The 20,469-nt window shown below is 42.7% G+C and overlaps 1 protein-coding gene across 1 annotated transcript; it reads right to left on the bottom strand.

Moving 5' to 3' along the window:
• Positions 1 to 2,174: 2,174 nt before the first annotated feature.
• eml2 (EMAP like 2) lies at positions 2,175 to 19,846 on the bottom strand. The gene is made up of 19 exons (XM_076100455.1): positions 19,733 to 19,846; positions 14,683 to 14,711; positions 13,312 to 13,441; positions 12,854 to 13,003; positions 11,410 to 11,476; positions 11,004 to 11,114; positions 10,822 to 10,917; positions 10,517 to 10,651; positions 10,264 to 10,363; positions 9,484 to 9,638; positions 9,181 to 9,306; positions 8,922 to 9,053; positions 8,698 to 8,765; positions 7,519 to 7,607; positions 7,327 to 7,424; positions 6,575 to 6,662; positions 5,322 to 5,417; positions 4,864 to 4,994; positions 2,175 to 3,895 (listed from the first exon to the last, which is right to left on the bottom strand). The coding sequence occupies exons 1-19, from the start codon at positions 19,747 to 19,749 to the stop codon at positions 3,773 to 3,775; spliced, it is 1,941 nt and encodes a 646-aa protein (XP_075956570.1). The 5' UTR covers positions 19,750 to 19,846; the 3' UTR covers positions 2,175 to 3,772.
• Between the last annotated feature and the right edge of the window lie 623 nt (positions 19,847 to 20,469).

The raw sequence follows: 20,469 nt of genomic DNA, 5'->3' as shown, positions 1-20,469 counted from the left end.
TTCGGCTTGTGGATGACCCAGATGAAGGCCACAAGCCGAAACGCCTTGTCTTACAATAAAGTTGTTCTAATGAAGCCACCGACAGACCTCCTGACTATAGACTTCCTCACAAGACTGTTCTCTGAAGCTGGCGGCATTCCATTTGTCTAAGCCTCTCTTTGTCTCTGCACTATGTGCAGGATATTCCTGTTATTCAATGAAAATGTGAGAATCGATGCAAAAAGGCAACAAATTAAAGTTTGTCAGTCCTCACTGGCATGTACCTCCTTCTTCGTTGGTTTGTGGAATTGCCGGTTTTCAATAAATAAAGCTGACTTCATCCCTGCTTTACTTCCAAGTTATATGTTAAAACCCCAGCCCTACCTGAAACTGCTACCCTGGCTGAGCTTTCTCATATTTGTTTGCAAAATGTAGTGGAAGTTTAAAATTGATTGTCTAGTCATCTGTTCTCATCTTGCTGGACCTGTTGGGAGCTTTCGACACTGAAGATAAACGCTCAGAAAGAATATCATGTTCCTTAATGAAAGCAGAGGAGAGTGGCACTCAATGACAAGGAGGACATTCATTTACAGTAGAATAATTCTGTAAATAAAGTGCAAACCTCCTCTGTTGTCATAAGCCTTTACCACTGAGCCTCAGAATTCTACTGCCCACCTTTTCTGAACTGGGTATCTCGGGTGCAGCGCTACTTTGGATTGAGTCCAATCCAAGGAGCGTTGAAGCATCCTCTCCATTTCACTGGTGTATGCGCTGAGCATGATCCTTCCCTCTAGGAGAGATAAACTTCAATTACCTTCTAAATGCCAAAACACCAGTAACATGGTCAAAGGATTAGTGTGCTCAAGCCCTATGTGCTGCCTCTTGTCCTCTGTGTCACCCTCTTCCTAAAGGTCGATGTTTATTGTGTTAAAGTTTAGGGTATCCTATGTCTCGGGCTCTTCCTTTGCGCTGTACGGGAAGTCCTTTTGTCCTTGAAATATTTCTGTTGTCAGTACGTCCTGTAAACCTCATGAAAGCTACAGTGACAAATTCATGTTTATTTGTTTTGCCATACAGTAGGAAGTTCGGTTATTCTGGCTGAAAACACGGAAGGAAATGGACAAGCTGTACCCATGGAAGTCTATGTACTATCTAGTAGTAGACACGGAGTATCATTATATAAGACACTACGCAAAACATACGAATGAAAACATCAATAATAGTAAATATTAAATAATCTATAATAATTAAGTATTAAATGTCTATTGAAGGTTTATTGGAGTTGTTTTTATTTTATTACAATACCTTTTTTCTTCAAAATGTTTTCATCCAGTGACACTTTCATTTTACAAATTTTTTTATTTTTCAAGACAGATGTTCTGCACAAACTTTTTGCTCAAGTTGAAAAATGTTCAGACAAGACTTTAAACTCTGCCAAGAGCAGAGTGTGTCTTTCCACTGGCTTTGTGTGCTACTGCGATCAGTCTGTACACACCAATATGGAGCTACAGTCGCCTCAATGGGTGCTTTTTATCTGTCATTTTGTATAGTTCATATGTAAACACTGTTAGGCTACAATTTCTTTCCCTTTCTTTATCTTCCTATACTGTAAATCTTCTGACCACACTTGAAGTTCATGTTTTGGTTTATTGTGAAGAGCTCCAAAATTTCTAACATCTCATTCTCTTCCAAGGAGGAGTTGACAGACACAAGGCCTCCCCACTCTTCACTCTTAAGATTACATGTTGTAACTGACTTTTGTTTTGTTTTCAATTATCCCCCATGGTTTGCATTCACGTGACTTCTCTGTTGTCACATTACAGAATCCTTATTTGCAGTGTCAAGATAAAGAAACATTTTATTTATTGTGCTGAAGTTACCAAAAAAAGATTGCAGGAGTGCTGAGCTCAACACAGCCTGTTTACGTGATACGATAAAGCCACTTAAAGGTCACTGAGCCAAACAGAGTTGTTTACCACGAGTGACCTGGGTATTTAAACTTTAAATTTAAAAAGACTGCCACCACAACATCCTACCCCTCCGCTCATCAATAACCGTCCATATTTATGAATAGTTTTTTCACCTGATTTATGAATTGAGCGGATTTGTTGGATACAATAAGACAAAGGTTGAATCGGGGTTATTACCCCATATGTCTTACTTAAAGGAAGACAGAGGGCCTCCACTCAGTAGTGCTTGGTTAAAAACTTTATTAACAAAACAGAAGGCGGCAAAGCACAGCTCAAGCTCACAGCACAGCAGCCTACGTTACCCTTCTGTCCATCGCTAAAAGTGCCACAAGAATAATAACATCCGTCATTGTTACAGTTAAATATTAAAATAACACAGCCACTCGGATACACTGCATAATATATAGATATATAAATTTACTCTATAGACCTTTTGCGACTTTAACAGCACCTACAGGAGGAGGACAGCCTCGGTCATGCTCATTATCTTGCATTGTAGCGCCATCTAGTGACAGTGATGGTAGTAGTACAATCAGAAACACAGCAGCCCTGGGGTGGGGGGGGGGGGGGGCACTTTGTACCTTTTACAATCTGTAATACTTACAATCTTCACCTTAAGGGTTTAGAAATCAGGGGATGGAAATGTATAAGATGACAAGGCAATGGGGTTATAGTAAGAGTTTTAAAGGGGAATGCCACCCATTTTAGGAATCCTAATACAATCTTCCTTAACCGCAGGACATGCTAATTAGTTCTTCGCAGCATGCGCCGCTCTTTCTTAAAGCTATAGAAGCTGATGTCTTTAGAATATCACACCCATTGAGGCTACATTCTGTTGAACTTTCGTTGCATCCGAGGGTTTTATCTGTGAGATTTGGCTTCAGGAGAGAGTGGTACACGCTCACAAGGATCTATCGCGCTCACCCACAAACGGTGCAGAAATTACGTGAATTCATCAAAGGGGCGAAGTGATTTCACACGTTTCGACCCCGTTATTTCAAATCATGTACACTTTACATCACCATTCTACAAACCGAGCTGCTATTTTATAGATATAGAAGTGTATTTCCTTTGATTTCCATGCATTTTGGTGTTTGAAAATCTATCCAAAAATATTTTGAAAGTGAACATCAAATTGATTTATTTGCAGTCTGACTGGTTTGAAGTTTGTCCTACATCCACCTGAAGCAAGTTTAAGGAGTCTGCAAACTGATTTTCATATTTTGTGAATGCTCAGTAGACTAGGAGTAATACCCTAATATTAAACCCCTAAAATATAAATACAACCCTGACAACGGAGCATGCATTCAACTAAACTGTAAAGTGTACATGTAATCACATACACTTGTTCCTTTAAAATGGGTGGATTTCCCGTTACAGGGGATTAAGATGAATACAGTTTAGGCACAGTTAGTACCAACGCTAGATGACAGGTTCATTGTGTGGTCACCACCAGCACCTTACAGCTGGGTTGGTGTTGCAGTAGTTGATATTGGGGGGGAGGGGACAGATAGGATTCACTTCCTGCATGGCAACAAGTCATTTTCTCTACATTCTATTACAAAACAGCAGGACACTCAATAACATTCCATCTTTTACAATGATACATTTCATCCGGTGTGACATCTGTGGGTCAAGTTGTGTGTGTGTTTATTTAATTTTTCATTATTATTATTATTTCCAGCAGGCACAGTGGACATACTGCCCCCTGGTGGTGCAGGAGGATAGAACAGTGAAGAGGGTGGCAGGGCACTGGTCCCCCCCCCCCCCCCCCCCCACCTGTTGGGGAGGGGGGATTGGAGATGTGGGCAGATAGCAATCACCTAGACCCCCCACTGCAGGATGCTGGCGTCTTTCCCGCCAGTGGAGATCAGGTGACTGTCGTCGTGCAGGAAGGCAACGTTGGTCACGTGACTGCTGTGGCCGCAGCACTCGTGGCTCGGAGCCTGGACGTGTCAGAGGGAGGACGGGGAAACAGTGAAGGGAGGAATTAGTCAGATGCTACCTGGTAACATTGAGCAGCTGTACGTAAACTCTTAACTTCACTGTTAATATCATGTCGGTCATCAAATATGACCATTTTGGGACTACAGATGAAAAATACCCTTTTGGCTAACTCTGGCACATTTGCAGAAATGTTTTTATTAATGTGCACTGTCCCGTTCAAATAAACCAATAAATAAATAGTTAAAAACAACTTGTATGTCTACAACCAAATGTTTCAAAATGAGAGGTCAGCGTGTAGTGACATTTCTTCCTCAGAATAATTTAATTAACAGTTTTGTTCGAATCTTGGCTGTGCAACAGTGATAATGTAAGATTCGTCTGACAGAAAAAAAAAAAAAAAAAGAAAAACTAAAAATCAATCAAATCACTGGAAATCAGTTTTCATGGAGCTTTAGTTTTAGTCACAAAATGTGTGTAAAACAAGTTCACTGCCAGGAGAGTTTTCCAACAATACTGACGAGTCGTAAATAATACAGCGTCTGAGCTTCTGCGCTAACGGCAGCCAGCTTGTCTGAAACGGACCATTAAGTTTACAGCTGAACTTGTAAAAGAAAAAAAGAATAAAGGAGAAGAAGAAGAAGAAGAAGGTGTTTGAGAGCACAAAATAAACACCTGGCAGAAAACAGTACGTATTATAGGTCTGGTGGTGATCGCACACTAAAGCCTTGTGGCTGAGTTTTTAGTCATTTCTGCTGAGCTGTCACTGTGTTCATTCACACTTAATCACTATGCGGGCGGAGAGGAACGGTGCGGCTGCTCGGCTCCGGAAGATGTAAAAAACAAAAGCAGAGCAGAGCTAATTTCAAAAGCATTCGAGGGATGAACTGTCAGAAAGCTTTCAGCTCGTAAATGTACGAAAGAAAAAAAGCAACGTGTGGACTGCAAACACTGAGTGAACACGACTGACCCTTGATTGAGAGCAGGGGAAGGAGAACAAGTGCACTTTGCCAAAGTCATCGGCGGAGGCCAGCAGGGATCCGTCATGTGACCTGCACACAGCGTTGATGTCGGTGCCGTCTGCTCCCTCCGGCCAGACTCCTGAGTTAGTGAAAGGGTGATAGAGACAAGATTCAAGGCAGGGACATGTCCCCGACAACAGAACTGTTTCTGTTAAACAGTACAAAGACTTTTACGTTGTCATTCAGAGCTTCCAATGTGCACATCTGCTTGGTGCAGCTTTATACTTTTTTGCTCTAACTGCCAGTTGCTCTGAGCATCAGCCAACTAACCCTAAAATGCACAGTATATAAGAGAGGTCAATTGATAATACAGCTGTTGACACAAAGGAAAAGCTCAGCGTGTTGGTCTCAGGTGGGTTCACAGGCTTTACATGACACAAGGGCGGATAAAAGACTAACGACTTACCAAAGGTGTTGAAGCTCAGAGTGCAGGTGGAAGTGGCCCACTCCTGGTTGCGCACTGTGTCCATGCTGGTCACATGTTTACCACTGGATGCCTCCCCTATAGAAAAAAGGGCATTACTGGCTGACAGCTACGGTCTGTGGCTTTACCTCCAAGAGACCCTCAGAGACGAGTTTGTCTTTTTTTTTTTAAATGTGGGCACGGGAGATCTTTAGGGGAGGTAGCAGGCCAACCGTTTATGCCACATGTAAGTAGTGTACATCATCTAAAAGATGGGAACCTGAAGATTAATGAGATGCAGCTCAACAATGTGTGTCAAGTTGTTCTAGTCATAAATCACAAATATAGTGATGGCCATTGCCAGTTGTTGCAGCAATTTTTGAATCGATACAAAACAAAAACAAAAAAAGAATAAGATTACCACTTGAGAATTAATAAGAACGATCAAAAATCCATCCAACATACCACACCAGAACACCAAGACCTCGAGGGACACCACAGAACAATCCAGGCTGTGATTTGTTATTTTAAACTTTTAACATTTGAAGATTTCTGCAAAATTTGTATTTTCCAGCAGTCGGATGGTGAACGCTTCTGTTCTGGAAACTGCTCAGAAACCCACTTATTGTCAATAAACCAAAGGAAAGCCATACCCCATCTGAATGTGCTAGGTCTCTAAGTTTGTGGTTGCAAAGTTTCTTGATGCTGTGATTATCACGAAGGTCAAAACAACACATTTTATTCATTCTGTGAAACGGCCACTATGGGGACTAACATGCAAGCATACAATGCACGTTTTTGCCCAAAACTGCATGAGATTATCATAAAGTGGAGCTAAATGATAGCTTCAAGCGGTTGTTCTTGAACTTTGGCACACAACGTTTTCTTCCGGATGTCAGAGGTTCATATTCATAAAGAAGAGAGGGTGTTGAGGGTCTGCAATGATTTTTGTTCCTTGTTTCATGGCTGCCTACTCCTCCATGCTCCGTTTGGGCTCACAGTATCTCTTCCCTTTTACCTTCACAGCTGTTTTGTGAATACTGGCCAGCCTGCTTTTTCAGTTGCTCTGTAAGGCTGCCAAACCATGCTGTAAATCCATATCTTATGATGCCTTCTGGGGTTGCTAGATAGAACACGTGTGTTTTCAAAATGTCACCTCAACATTTTGTCTATCTTTGCAACACAAGTTTACATATTTGATCTGAAATATATTTGATGTGAAAGAGAAAGCTGAGTGTGTGCGAGGGAGGACCTACAGAAGAGGATCTCGTAGTCTCCTGAGTTGGTGACGAGGTGCTGGCTGTCTGCCGACCAGTCCAGATGGGTGACGAAGCTCGAGTGGCCCTGAGGAAAAAAGGGAGAGAAGTTTATGTGGCTTGAATGGAGATCACACCGAGCACGAAGCTTTCATTCTAAACACTCCATTTTGGAGAATAAAGTAATCCCTCACCCTCCAACATGACCCATTTGTGTATCAATTACTCCCCCCGTGCTATATTTCAATTCTTGGAGAAAACTTTGTTTTTCCCGCACGAAGAATAAAAACAAATGAAGGACAAGTCTTGATGAATTGAAGAAAATGGGGGCTGCGTTTAACATCAGCAAAACTACATTAAAGCATCCGATTACAAATTCTCACACATCTTGTGCAGGATAATCAAAGTGTCATTTATCATTTTTTTATTCTTTATGTGAGGAAAACAAAGTTTCAAAGAATTCAAAGTAACACAGAGTGAGTAATTGATACAAATGGTCATTTTGAGGGGTGAAGTATTCCTTTAAAACGGAATGGAAGGAGAGCTTCTATTCATCTAACTGTGGAGGGAAACATTTATTTCAGTAGTTAAAGAAAAGTTGAACAAAACTAACACTTATTTATCGTTCAACTCCACCTAAATAAAAGAGTCACCAAAAACTGCTGCTATTGCTTTAAGTAAACAACAAATATATCTTTAAAGCTTTCAGACTACTGAGATATGAAGTGAGAGGTAATGTAGTGTGTACTCACAGTGCATTTCCCTGCGCGGCTGTACTTTCGGCCGTTCTCCGTCACAGCGTAGATGTAAACAAAGTTGTCGTGAGAAGCGACAGCCAGGAAGTTACCGTCTGGAGGCACAAGCAGCCCAGAGTTAACGGGTTAGTACCGCGCTGAAACACGACGTGTTACACCAGCCGTGTCCAATGCCTGATGAGGTTTTACCTGGAGAGTACTTGATGTTGGAAATGATCTCATTGCCGTCTGTGTGCATAGAAACGAGATCCTGGGTGTCAGTGTCCAGCACCAACCATCTGCAACACACACACACACACACACACGTCACTAACGTTAGAGAAAATGTACAAAAAGTTACAAACCACCAAGTCAAAGACTGTTAACACAGTACAGACAGTAAGAAGCAGCAACCACGTAAAGCTATAGCCTGTAAGGAATGGATTAGTTGTCCTCTTGTATAATAGTTGTTCCGCCTGCTGTGAAGGTTGTGTTAATCCCCTTCTTCCACTAAAGTTAGTGTGTATATGCAGGTTTTTTTAAGCACAAGAAACACCACTAATATGTGATAGATTCCTTTCGCATTGCCTGTAGACGTGTATGCCTTTCTGTTTTTTTCTGGTGCGTCATGTTCGATGTCATGAACGGAAAACAGGGTGAGTAAACAGTGAAACTGTTACAGTGGTTACTTCTTTTTATATCTGTTTACTTATTCAGTCTTTCTTTGAAACTCAAACCAGAGTTGGTGATTGTTGGAACAGTGAAAAGCCTAACAAAAGATGGTTTTGATGAGTTTTATTTAGTTTAAAAGAGTGTTTTACAACAATCAGCAGGTAAAATGACTATTTCTGTCAATGGAGTCTTGTAACTTTGAGAAGCGCATATAACTGCTGTTTCTTTTCACATCCAACTCTGTGATTTGAGGGTTTATGTCAACCAAACCAGAGTTTGTGTAAGAACAGTCGAAAGTCTAATAAAATCAGTTTTGATTAGTTGTATTTTGGTTCTGTCGAGTTTGAATGAAGTGCGTTGAAGATGCGCATCATCGGAAGGGTAAAACTACTGTTGTCTGACTGGAGTCTGGTGGCTTTTGAGGAGAGCGTATTAATTGTATGTTAATAAATTATAATAATTGTGCAAATCTCTGTTGATTTAGTCACTTCAACGTGTGTCACATAGCATCGCACCAAAAAAGGGACGGAAAATGAGCGTGTCCTGCCGCGTGTCATGTTTCCATCACTGCCGAGCGGAGCTGGAGCTGATAAATACCGGGGACTACTGTAAGTAGTACTGCGAGTCAGGCCAGATGTTGGTGGGTGTAAGTGGGTTTTTTGTCTAGTGGGAAAGCGGCTTTAGCGTTTAGTTTCGGATATGTAACTGAGCCCCAACCTTCCAGTCATGGTCCCCACAGCCAGAACAGCACCGCTGGGATGGAAACCTGCAGACCTGCCTGGATCCTGGAGCGGAAAAGAGAAGTAATTAGTTTCTAATTATTCATGATAGAATTGTCTAATTGTTTTTGCATTCTGTGTTATACTCTAGTGCAGTCAGGTCAGAGCTTTTACATCCTGATGTTAAAGGCACAGCACAATCTACATCCTACTACCAGGCACCTCGATGGTCTTGCTCCAGAGGGGCTGATGGGAGTTGGTGTCCCAGAGGTGAACCTGTCTGTCCTGGGAGCAGGTGACAAACTGCTCCATGGTAGGATGGACGTCCAGACCCCACAGCTCATCTGTGTGACCCTGTAGCACATTACAGGTCTCATTTTATACACCGCATGGGTGAGTTAAAACTACTGTTGGCACCTTCCACTGTAAACAAAGTGATCTTCTTAAAACGGAAACATGCACATTGTGTGTAAGTGTGTACCTGTACAATCGGAGTTAATGTATCGGGGAAGGCGGCTCTGATGATGGCATTCTTGGTGGTTCCTACGAAGAGCTCTCCTGGTTTACCTTCGGCCAGCGCCCTTACAGGACCGAGTGGCTCGCCCACCTGGACACACACACACACACACACACACACGGGCTGAAAGAAAGCTTCTCACACACACACACACACACTGTGTAGCTCAAGATGGATGCTTCCCTTCAAATGCCTAAGAAGTGTCAAAGGGAAACAGATTTTCTTCTTCGTCCCTTTGTCGTGCACAGGACACTTTGTCTCCCTCACCTCCATCTCGCCCTTTTTTCTGTAGTCGTGGTCCCACAGCACCACCTTGCGGTCCTTCCCTCCTCCGGAGACCATGGTGCCGTCTTTCAGGACGCAAACGGAGAAAATCCCGCCCTCGTGGGCCCCTGACACCACCTGGCTGATGCGGCTACCGCCTGCAAATCAGAACGGAAATAAAAACATCAGGCAGAGGACACAGATTCTGACTTTCAAAGTTTCATGAAATGAAAGGTGACTTTTTTTACATGGCTAAGTTTTAGTAGTGATTAATAACTTGCAAATTGGTTTTATTTTGCTGCATCTTTACAGATTGCTTTTTAGGCATCCAATCATGTTCTTACATAAACAGCACTGACGCTGGAACATTTTCGTACTTCAGTGTTTTGGTGTTTGGAGACTTGATGTGTAAATATCTTGAACAAAAGGTCGGGATCACTGCAATCCATTTAGATTCTACAGCTGCGTTCCAAATCGCTTACTTTTCTTTTTTAACTTTTAGTACATACTCTAGCTGCCTTTACAAAGTACGTACTGCTGCATGCTGCATGCATTCAACTGGAACATACTACTTCTTCACAACATGGCGCATTTATCTGCTACGCAAAGGATTGTGGGAAAAGCATCGCTGGCTTGCATACTGCAAAATGCAACCGGATGTAGTAGAACATCCTGGTATTTTTTGGCATACCGCATTTTACATACTATGTTTGGGACGTACTTAAATCTTTTTTCCGGGCGTACTAAATAGTACGGTAGTTTGGGTATTAGAATGCATAGTACCTTTGGCCCAGACGTAGATGTTTCCACTGGAGTCTCCTGTGATGGCGTCTCCGTTCTCAGCGAACGCAACACACAGCACGTACTTTGGCTTCTCATGTTTCTAGAGAGAGAGGCAGACAGAGAATGTAGGTTAACAGCACATATTGCTGCATGTGTTTTAGCTAGCTGTACCTAATGAAATAACACCGAAGTGTATTTTGAGGCAGGATTGTTGTGCGATACATCTTTGGAGCAGTTGTTCTGATGGCGGTACCTCGAACACGCCCTGTCTCTTGGTCAGAGTGTTGCCCTCAATGGTCCAGAAGTTGATGTGAGATTTTCCACAGGTGACAATCAGGTTGGCATCCATGGGATGAAACACAGCGGCCAGCACAGAGTCATTGGAGCACTGAGGAGACATGAGGCGTGAAGATGCAAAAGTGTTTTTCCATCCGATTCATTGAGAGGAATATTGCCTTTTTTGCATGCTTGTGATCCAGACTGTTAGAACCAGGAGATAAGAGAATGATACAGCTGTGTAAATGGGATCAGGTGGACAAAGGTCAAGGGTCAGGGTACCTTGACGTCAGCCAGCTGCTTCTCCTTCTGCCAGTTCCAGACCGACAGCATGTGATCGTTGGCATCGTCCACAGCGCAGAGAAAGGTGCCGCCGTTCTGATAGAGAAAAAAACCAAAGAGTTAGATCTTCACAAAGCAAAAAGTTAGTTACTTGTTAAAATACTCCACCAGAGCCTGCTTACCGACTTGGAGAAAGCCACACAGCTAACCGCTCTGTCGAACACTCCCATCCCGATCACATGGAGCGTGTTGAGGCTCACAGAGTCCCACACACGAACATGAGGCGCCAGCAGCTGAACAGACGGGTGACAGGGAGGAAATCAGATGGAGAAACTGTGTCAGACGGACTAATTTAATACAGAAACGTGGGATTAGATGAAGAAAAACTGCGACAAAAAACATCTGCTACTAAATCTAAAGATAGTTTTCTTACTATTTATAACCATTAGAATTTATACATGGCGGTATGTTTTCTTCTCTGTAACTAGCCGTCTTTTCCATTCGCTTTTTCAGTACCTTTAGTTTAAAATAAACTGTCAAAAGTTTAAACTAAAACAGCGAAACTAGGAGGATGGAAGTGATGGTTACCTTTCCATTGGAGTTTCCAGCCACTTGCCCCGTTGCTATGGTAACCATGTCAGGATGCACACTCAGGCTAGGATGAGGAAATATAAAATATTACATCTTTTACATTCTTTAACACCGAGTCTGGCTTTTATGGAAAAAGTTAAATCCCAGAAAAGCCTTTCACTGCAGATTCAAACAGCCGATTCAGATTGAAACACAATGAAATAAACGCATCACTTTGAAAATGTGAACACTAAATGCCATTGAGACGTTTTTAAGGATTTACTATCGCTTGCTTCCATGACAGGCGGCGTTTTCTTTTTGCCGTCTCACTTCTGTGAATCAGGAAATACTTATTGCAATACAACAATGTTGTGTTCCTAAAATAAAACTACATTCACCGCCTCGCGATTGTAGTTTATTGACGCGTTTCCAAAATGTCTTCAATTCATCATTTCATCCCATTAGACATTTGTGTGGAATTGTCATGATTAGCATTCAAGTTCTTGCGTTATGGCCACAATTGTGTTCACGGTTACATTCGACCACCATTTTTCTGATCAACTCATCTCATCCTTGAGTGACGGTGGAGGAAAAGTGCCAAATTTGAAGAAATTTGCTCAAGGCGTTCCTGAGACATCACAAAAATGGGACGGACGTGAGGTCACAGTGGCCTTGACCTTTGACCACCAAATTTGTCTCAGTTCATCATTGAGTCCAGATGGACGTTTGTGCCAAATTTCATGAAATTCCCTCCACGTGTTCCTGAGATATCGTGTTCACGAGAATGGACGGAGGGACAACCTGAAAACATGATGCCTCCAGGCGCATTAAAAACGACATAAACTACAGCGGTTAACACGGGATCCTTGTTGAAGCAGGAGGAAGAGGAAAACTCAATATGTCGCCGTGGGAGAGGGGAACACATGTAGAGAGGAGTAGCTTTCCCAGCATGCCCCGTGGGAGGGAGGATATAGTTTGTTTACATCCTAGTAGCTCCAGTCACAGAGCTCATTCAGGATGTCAACTAGCGCTCAATAAGTAAACCAAAGATCACATGACTGAATAACAGAAGGAGATGGATAAAGAATTGCACGGAGCATTTACATCTTTCAACAGTGTCGATGTCTTGTTGTTTCATAAGAGATACAGACTCACTCCTCTGATTAAACAAATGTTTCCATATCCTCTGGCTGCTTTCTGTGCATTACTCCTCTTTATGGTCTATTAAACTCTAAATGGACCATAATTTACTAAATGAACATCATGCTGTATTGAAGAAGACTTGACACTAGAGATTGAGACCCTAAACTCATGTTTACAATGTTTACTGAGGTAATAAATCAAGAGAGAAGTAGGGTCATTTTCTCATAGACTTCTATACAATCAGACTTCTTTTTATAACTGCTGGTCAGTAGAGAGAATGTTAGTTCATTTATCACTGATCTGCCTGCTGCTCTCTCACCATTTGACATCGTCGTTGTGGCCCAGGTAGTGTCTCTGCTGCTGCTCCTCGGTGTTGTACAGCACCACCACAGAGGCGTTGAAGTAGACGATCTCTCCTGTGGGCAGCAGGTAGAGGTTGGAGCGACAGTCACGTCCGCGGTAGCCGTACCTGGTCCACGCTTGAGTTAGGGAACAAGACGGGGTTGTAGCTAGACGGGAGAGCATTTAATATTTTGATTTAGAAGTTCAGTTGATGCTCTTTTACCAAGGTGACTAACGGGGACTGAAGCTTTTGCAGCTTTTACAATTTCTACAATAGGAAACCTAAATCACAACTCTCTTCAGGTGATTATTTTTATACATTTCATTTTAATGCCAAATAACAATAAAGAGGCTGGCTGTTTATTTCGGTTTCTCTCCATTTGTCCATCTGTTCCAGAGGTTTCCAAAGTTTCCCTCTCTCCGTCTGAAGGATACACCCACTGCAGCTTGAACTTGCGGTCAGGTAGCGCCACCTTGTGGTCGAGGCTGTAGCTCTCCCTCTGCTGATCGGGGATGTGCATGGTGACGGGACGTCCTCGGAGGAACATCCGCACGTAGCCGTCCTCTGAAAGGGAATGAGAGGGGGGAGAAAAAGACCGACGGAGGGTTAGGTGGGGGGTAAAGGAACAAAGAAGTGACACAGCAGAGACGAGTAGAAGAGACAGAACGAGGAGTCTCTTTTCAGAAACAGCGCTGCCTTAAGTGAAAGTTGTGAGAGTTTACGAAGTCACCATTTAAACACAGACATGCGCCTCCGTCTTCTATCTAATTCTGTTGCTTCGTGTTAAATTCAATCCAACTTTACGGACTACGGTCAAAGGGACACTGTCAGATTAGAGAGGAAGTTGTTAAACCGAATCCTGCCAGTGCTTTGCTCTAACTTTACCGTCTACGGTTAAAAAAGGGACATTTTGTCATCGTGAACGTCATTGGTTCAGTTTCCTTTCATTTCTTACATTTGCTCTTGTTTTCGGGACAATTGCTTGTTAGCATTCCCCAGTGAAACAGAGCATAAAAATAGCGCAAAGAAATGTATGAATGGTCAGACAATCCATACACAGAAGGAATATGGGTCTACAGAGCCAATCCTTCAGTGTGGATCACAGACCGTTTAAGAAATGGACGTAGTTTCAAAGTGGGCGGTTTCGGCCGTCACTATTCTCTCCCGGATAACCCAATTTAAAAGGCAAAGAGGTGGATCGTCGGTGGAGCTGAGGCAGGGCCGGGTGACGCAGTAGAGCAGACAGCCAGCAGCTAGCGACCTGGCCACACCCTCAACTATGCCCAACTTCAAGCCTTAATATAATTTAAAACTTTAGAAATTAGCCATAAAGACCAAAACTTTTTGTATGAAGCTGTAAACAGGTTTATTTCTTCTGTAAAGTTTTTACATTTTAACATACGGGTCTATGTGGATTGACTCCCTTTTGGAGCCAGCCTCAAGTGGCCATTTGAGGAACTGCAGTTTTTGGCTTCATTTTTCAGACCCGGATTTGTCCAATTTTGTCGTCCTTCAGTTCCTCTTTCTGAAAACCTCTTTAACTAGAAGCTTCCCATTTCGGCACTTCTCTGGCTCTTCAGTAATTCTAATGGATGTTCAATATTTCTAATGGGGAATATTAAATCCTTCAAGAGCACTTCAAAGACTCCTGAAGGCCAATTGAGTTTCACACATCAGAGGCTGCTCATCTTCTTTATAGCTTATTAAAGTGTGACAGTAATAGGAGGGGGGAGGGTAAGACTTAAAGTAGACACTTAGACTACCTCTGGGCTCATGAAATACAAAGCATCAGCAGCTTCTCTTACCTGCATTGAAGGTGCATTCTTTGGATTTGCTGAAACAGAAAAAAAAAGAAAAAATTAATGAAATGTTTCCTGTAAAGTTAAGCACCATAAGAAAAGTCAGGGTCTGGCTGTCGTCCATAATGGAAAAAAAATAATGGAAGTACCAGTAAGTATATCAAACTATAAAACACTAAATATATAAAAAAATTATTTTCCAAAGCTCCCGAGACTTTGTTCCATTACATCAGGCGTTCCTATAAGATGCTGAATTATTTATTCTTCAGTTTCACATTAACTGGACAATAGTGGCGTCTGTGGGAGAGCCGCAGAGCACCGAGTCAGCATATAAAGTCAACATGTATGCTACAAATTAACTGGAATGTTAGCATGCATCAAACTTGTGGAACTGAATGGTAACATGTTCTCAATCAGTTGATTTTTCGACTACAGAAAGAAGAAAATGTTCAAATTATTTTCCTCCAACAACTATTTTGAGGTCATCGGTTCAGGCTTCAGAACATTTCTGCTGCTCTCCGTTTGTCAGATGAACAGAGAAAATGATCAAAGTGCTCTTTAATGGGACTGTGGACGCAGGTTGATAAAGCGTGCCTTTGATCGAGTCAGCAGACACAAAGTAAACCGACAAGTCCTGTTATTTGTGTATCCACACATGGATGGTGACACAGTGTCGGTTAAACACAGTGAATGTGGTGCTCAACCAAACGGTGTGACATCAGAGAGATGAGAGATGGAGAAGCTCAATGTACTTATACGACAATGACAACATTGGGTAACTACTTTGAATTGAAATGACTGATCGCCGAGTCCAAACATCCAGAATGAGAGCCGTCAATCATAACCTGTAGCTGCCTCATCGGTTCGCAGCAGCAGAGCAACAGCTGTTCCTGAGTCAGCTGTCTGTCGACCAATCAGAACTGCCCCGCTGAGCATTTTTTTAGTTTGACCGCTCAGCCTGACCCGTCAGAACGCTGTCAACCAATCGTATCATCATCGGGATGCTGAAGTGCCGCTTCGGATGACAGGTGGGTATCACCACGGCAACAGCAGTAAAAGTAAGGCTTGATAAGACGAGGGACATTGCGGGCTCGTCACTTGCTGCTCGGCAACAGGAGAGAGGAAGACGATTTGAAAATATTCAAATGAAATCGGCTTTGAAAAGGTTTTTATGAGGAAGGAGATGCAGTCATCACATTGCACACACTAAATGGAAACAGAACTTTTACTGCTTGTTAACAGGAAAACTCAACAGGACACGATCAAGCATCAGGGCGTGGGTCTACTTCTCCTCACGTTTGCTTAACAGGGAGTTACTGGGAAAAACCCTCTAAGCTTGTCATGTTAAGTCAGATGTTTTCATAAAGTTGTTTGGGCACAGGTAAAGAGAATAATCTTTAATCCAGAAAGATCAGAGCTCGTTTGTGTGTCTTTGAACTCAACACAAAGCATCTGAAGAAGATTAAAAGACTGCGGAGTGAGCAGGCGGCTCATCTGATGACATAACTGGTGTCTGTTGCGTCTCCGGGCAGCTGGGGGCCAGCGGCCAGCGTGTCTCTCCAAAGTAACCACACAAAGGTCCGTTTGTCTCTTGAACTGTGTGTGTGTGTGTGTGTGTGTGTGTGTGTGGTCTGCCAGGAAGATGAGGCGTGGCACAGCTCTAGCCAATGAGAGAACAAGATTGAGTCTGAGCCAGTAATTAGTGCAGGGGCATGCTGGGTAACTGGCAGTCGGACAGAGCAAATAACTGTGGGTCTGCAAACCCATGCGGCTGTAGTCCTGGTCACAAGATTTCCAGGGAGAGGGAATGCACAAACAGACCTCTCATTAACATGCGGCACTATTGTTGCCATTTTTACTGCCTGCCTGCACTCTGAAAACTCATTTGGTTTGGTGTAAGAACCAGAAGGGGACTAATGAGCAGCAAAGAGCCCGCCAGGGTTCCCCTGAGAAACTCTTCAAACTACAGACAGAACCAGTAATGAATGTGCTCCGTTTCTCTGAAGACGTCAACATGAACCCTTCCTGCTGTGCTTCAGGTGTAGGGATATAAAGTAGTGAGCACTAAATGCGGATTCCTTTATGTTTGAAACGTTCCCGATTTGAGGTGTTGAATCGGCGCTCAATTCTACTTGTCCTAAACAACGCACTGACCGGTCCGGCTTCCAGCCTTCCAGAGTGTGTTATTTCAAAGTGAGATGGCAAGATTTGATGGCCTCTAAAGAGCTAGAAACTTTCTCAAAGATATTTTTCAAGTTACGACTTTTGGACCGTCAGTGCAGAGAGATTAAAAGGACCACAGCGTGAGTAAGTTATGACGGTTTTACGTGATCCTGTGTTAGCTTGTTTGTTCATCGACACATTTTGAATGTATTGAACTTATGCTTGTTCTGAAGCTCAAAACATTATTTTATTAATGCTAACTGGTCTGCATTCGTTTTCTTCTTTTTGCAATCAATGAAATATTGATAAACTCTTGTGTGCAAGATTTTAGTTATTAAGCCTTCAGCTGTCAATTTTGTCCCAAACTTCCACTAGGTGTAAGCATAGACTGTTTATATGAAGTGGACGTATTCACCGTAACGTCACTCATTGGTTTGTGGGCTGCTGTTTCGAAGCCTTGACTTCTGGCTTTTTGGGCGTCGCCATCTTGTTTTTTGCAGCCAGAAGAGACACGAGAGGGTGAAGTCCGACAGAATGACGAATAAGACATTTTGAGGCAACCAAAAAGGTTGCAATGAACTTTCATGAACTAAAAGCACACTATGAAAGGGTTTAAGTCGTACGACGAAAACATGGACATCTCCATGGTATCGACCTGTCAATCACAAGGTAGCATACCCTGCTTTATGGTCTATTTGACTCTAAATGGATCATGAACATCATGGCGTATTGAAGAAGACTTGAAACTAGAGATTGAGACCATAAACTCATGTTTACAATGTTTACTGAGGTAATAAATCATGAGAGAAGTACAGTCATTATCTCATAGACTTCTATACAACCTGACTTCTTTTTGCAACCAGAGGAGTCGCCCCCTGCTGGTCAGTAGAAAGAATGTAGGTTTTAAAACACTTCAGCATTTGCTGCACTTTTCAGACCCAGAGGTTGCCATCTGGATGCAATAATATCTTTGTCTCATATTTCACAACAACAGATTCCTCATCGTAGCAACAGATCAGTAAAGTGCTTCATGTGATTGGGAGATACTGCAGTGATGATGTGGTGGTAAAGCAGCTTTTATAGCCCTCTGAACTGTGGGAGTGGTGGGAACAGCCAAGTGTGCGCCCATTTCCTGGTCCATTATGACTGAACTACTGCAGTGGTGGTTTTGTTAATGAACACAAACGTATCTGATCAACTTCACTCAACGAAAAAAAAAAAAAAAAAAAAATCCAATGAGATTTAACTTTGAGCTTCCTCTTCAGTTACTGTGGCATCAGATAAAATAGCGGAGCGCGGAGAAAAGATCTCAATCTTTGATGCAGATCTATTCATCACTTCCTTCATTCGAATTTGCATGATTTCAATCTGACAGAGGCAAAGTCGTTCATGCTAGTTGTTAAACCTTGTTACTTTACAATGGTTATGTTTAGACATATATGTCATAATTTAAATTCGAAAATTATAAGATTTCCTCCTGGATCAAAGTTTTCCATCCCATGAAACAGAAACCAACGGTGCTAGGGTGAACATGATGAACTCTCTTCCTTATTTATTGTCTTTGCATGAACCCAGAACTGTTTATCAACCGTTTGTACAACGCCCTTAGATTTAAAAGGGGGCGTTACCCTCAACTTTAAATCTAAATTCAAATGCAGACATAGTGATGTTAAACTGTCTGTAGTGCGGCAATATTCTTCTCTGCAGAGGTGTCGTCATTAGGTTTGTTGCCTGTTAAACAGGAAGTCCAATCAATATTATCAAGAGTTCATGCAAGCTGAGCAGAATTGGTAATTGGAACATCAGTCCCGCGGCTGCATCAGCCCTGTCTGTGGTCACAGTGCTGCAGGGTGTGCTACAACGTTAAAAAAACAATGAATTAATTAGAATGCCGTTGGAAAAAGAAGATTACTAAAAAAAAGGAACAGATGTGCACCGCCCAACTTCAACCAGTAATACCAAAGCAGGAGCTCCGTCCTGCGTGCTGCCAGGATCACTCAGATCTAACAGAACAATCGCTTAACCGACAGAACTGCTGAGCACAGTGCGACTATAGTCTACTGTCACTGCACATTTACTCATCCGTGTGTGTGTGTCTGTGTGTGTGTTTCATAACCAGAAAGAAATGCAACATGTTTGTTTCACATCATTAGAAGCCCGGAGACAAAAGAGCCACTGACGACACTTGAAGAGGCCCACAATTCTACGTATCTGAGACATAATGAGAGACTTCTTCAGTAAGAGAGCGAGAGCCACTTCAGAAAAACACATTTAAAAGGTGAATATTAGTTGTCTACTAAAGTTTTTCAATACAACTCACATAACCCTTCATTGTTGGAACTACACAGTTCATTTAAGGCTAATTCTTCTAAGATTTCATGATTTAGTTTTGCTGTTAGACCCCTGCTCCACCCACATGACCGGCCCTGTTTTCTGCTGCATTCATGTTCCTATGCCGCGGCCCCTCCCCACAGCCCTGCAGCTGGTGGCAAACACACCGCATCAAACGGTTCGCGTGACAACAGGGTTTCATAAAACAGACAGAACTTCCTCAGGCTGTCCTGAAGCCAGAGCCACCGACTACGGAAACCGTCTTTAGACTGAAAAAAAACAACTAAAACCTAAAGGTGGTGAAGCCTGAATGCAATTTGCAGCATTCATTTCATTGTGCAACCTGTAATCTATTCAAATACAAGTCCAGGAACAGATGAAGGGTTAGCTGGAAGTGACATGCAACAAAAGTACTTTTCCAACTTTCACACTTCCCTCCACAGCACACACAAATTTACTTCATTTCTTATAAGAGCATAAGACTTCCTCATATACAAAAAGTAAACCCTCTCCCCACTGTCTCTGTCAATCACTGATTATCTATCATAAAGCAACCATTTACCTGGAAGATCTCTTCATGGCTGAAAGCTTTTTCCGTGACAGTCAACAGTGGTGAGCAGCGTCCTGAACAACAGCTACAGCAACACACCGACTTCCTCCTTCACTGAGCAAACTTTTAGCTCGGCCTGGTGGGGCCCCGGCGTCCAATCAGAGCCCACGTCCTGAATGTGCAGACCCACGACCCGCCCCCTCTGCCCAGTAACCACACCCCCCTTTTACCAAGAGCTGTTGGAAATCTGATCCATCAGCAGAGAGAGTGAGAGAGAGAGAGAGAGAGAGAGAGAGAGAGAGAGAGAGAGAGAGAGAGAGAGAGATAGGGAAGGAAAGAAAAGGAAGTGTGGGTGGTGATTAGAGAAAGAACAGCAGAGATAAGAAAAGTAAAGGGAGGTTCAACTGTTCATGAGCGGGAAGAAAGAGTAGTACAGAGGACGACAAATGAAGAAAAGAAGCGATGAAAGACAAGAACAAAAGGAAAAAGAGTGTATAACCAAAAGATAAACTCTCTCCGGGGTTTGTTTACAGATGACACGTGACCTGAGTGCGTGTTCACTTGGCTGTGACACGTGGAAATGTGACGCTGTTCATCAGGCTCACGGCTGTTCATCACAAAGACCAACAGACTGTTAACTGTACAACTTAATTCATCATGACATCCCAGACTCACTGCAGGCGAACAGGAAGATTAGATCAGATACAGATGCTGGTCAGATTGGGGAGACGAGGAAGTTGTTCCTCTCG

The sequence above is a fragment of the Anarhichas minor genome, unplaced genomic scaffold, assembly GCF_050575085.1.
Source record: "Anarhichas minor isolate MPS153535 unplaced genomic scaffold, ASM5057508v1 ptg000026l, whole genome shotgun sequence".
NCBI lineage: Eukaryota > Metazoa > Chordata > Actinopteri > Perciformes > Anarhichadidae > Anarhichas > Anarhichas minor.
This window is presented reverse-complemented; position numbering and strand designations above follow the sequence as displayed.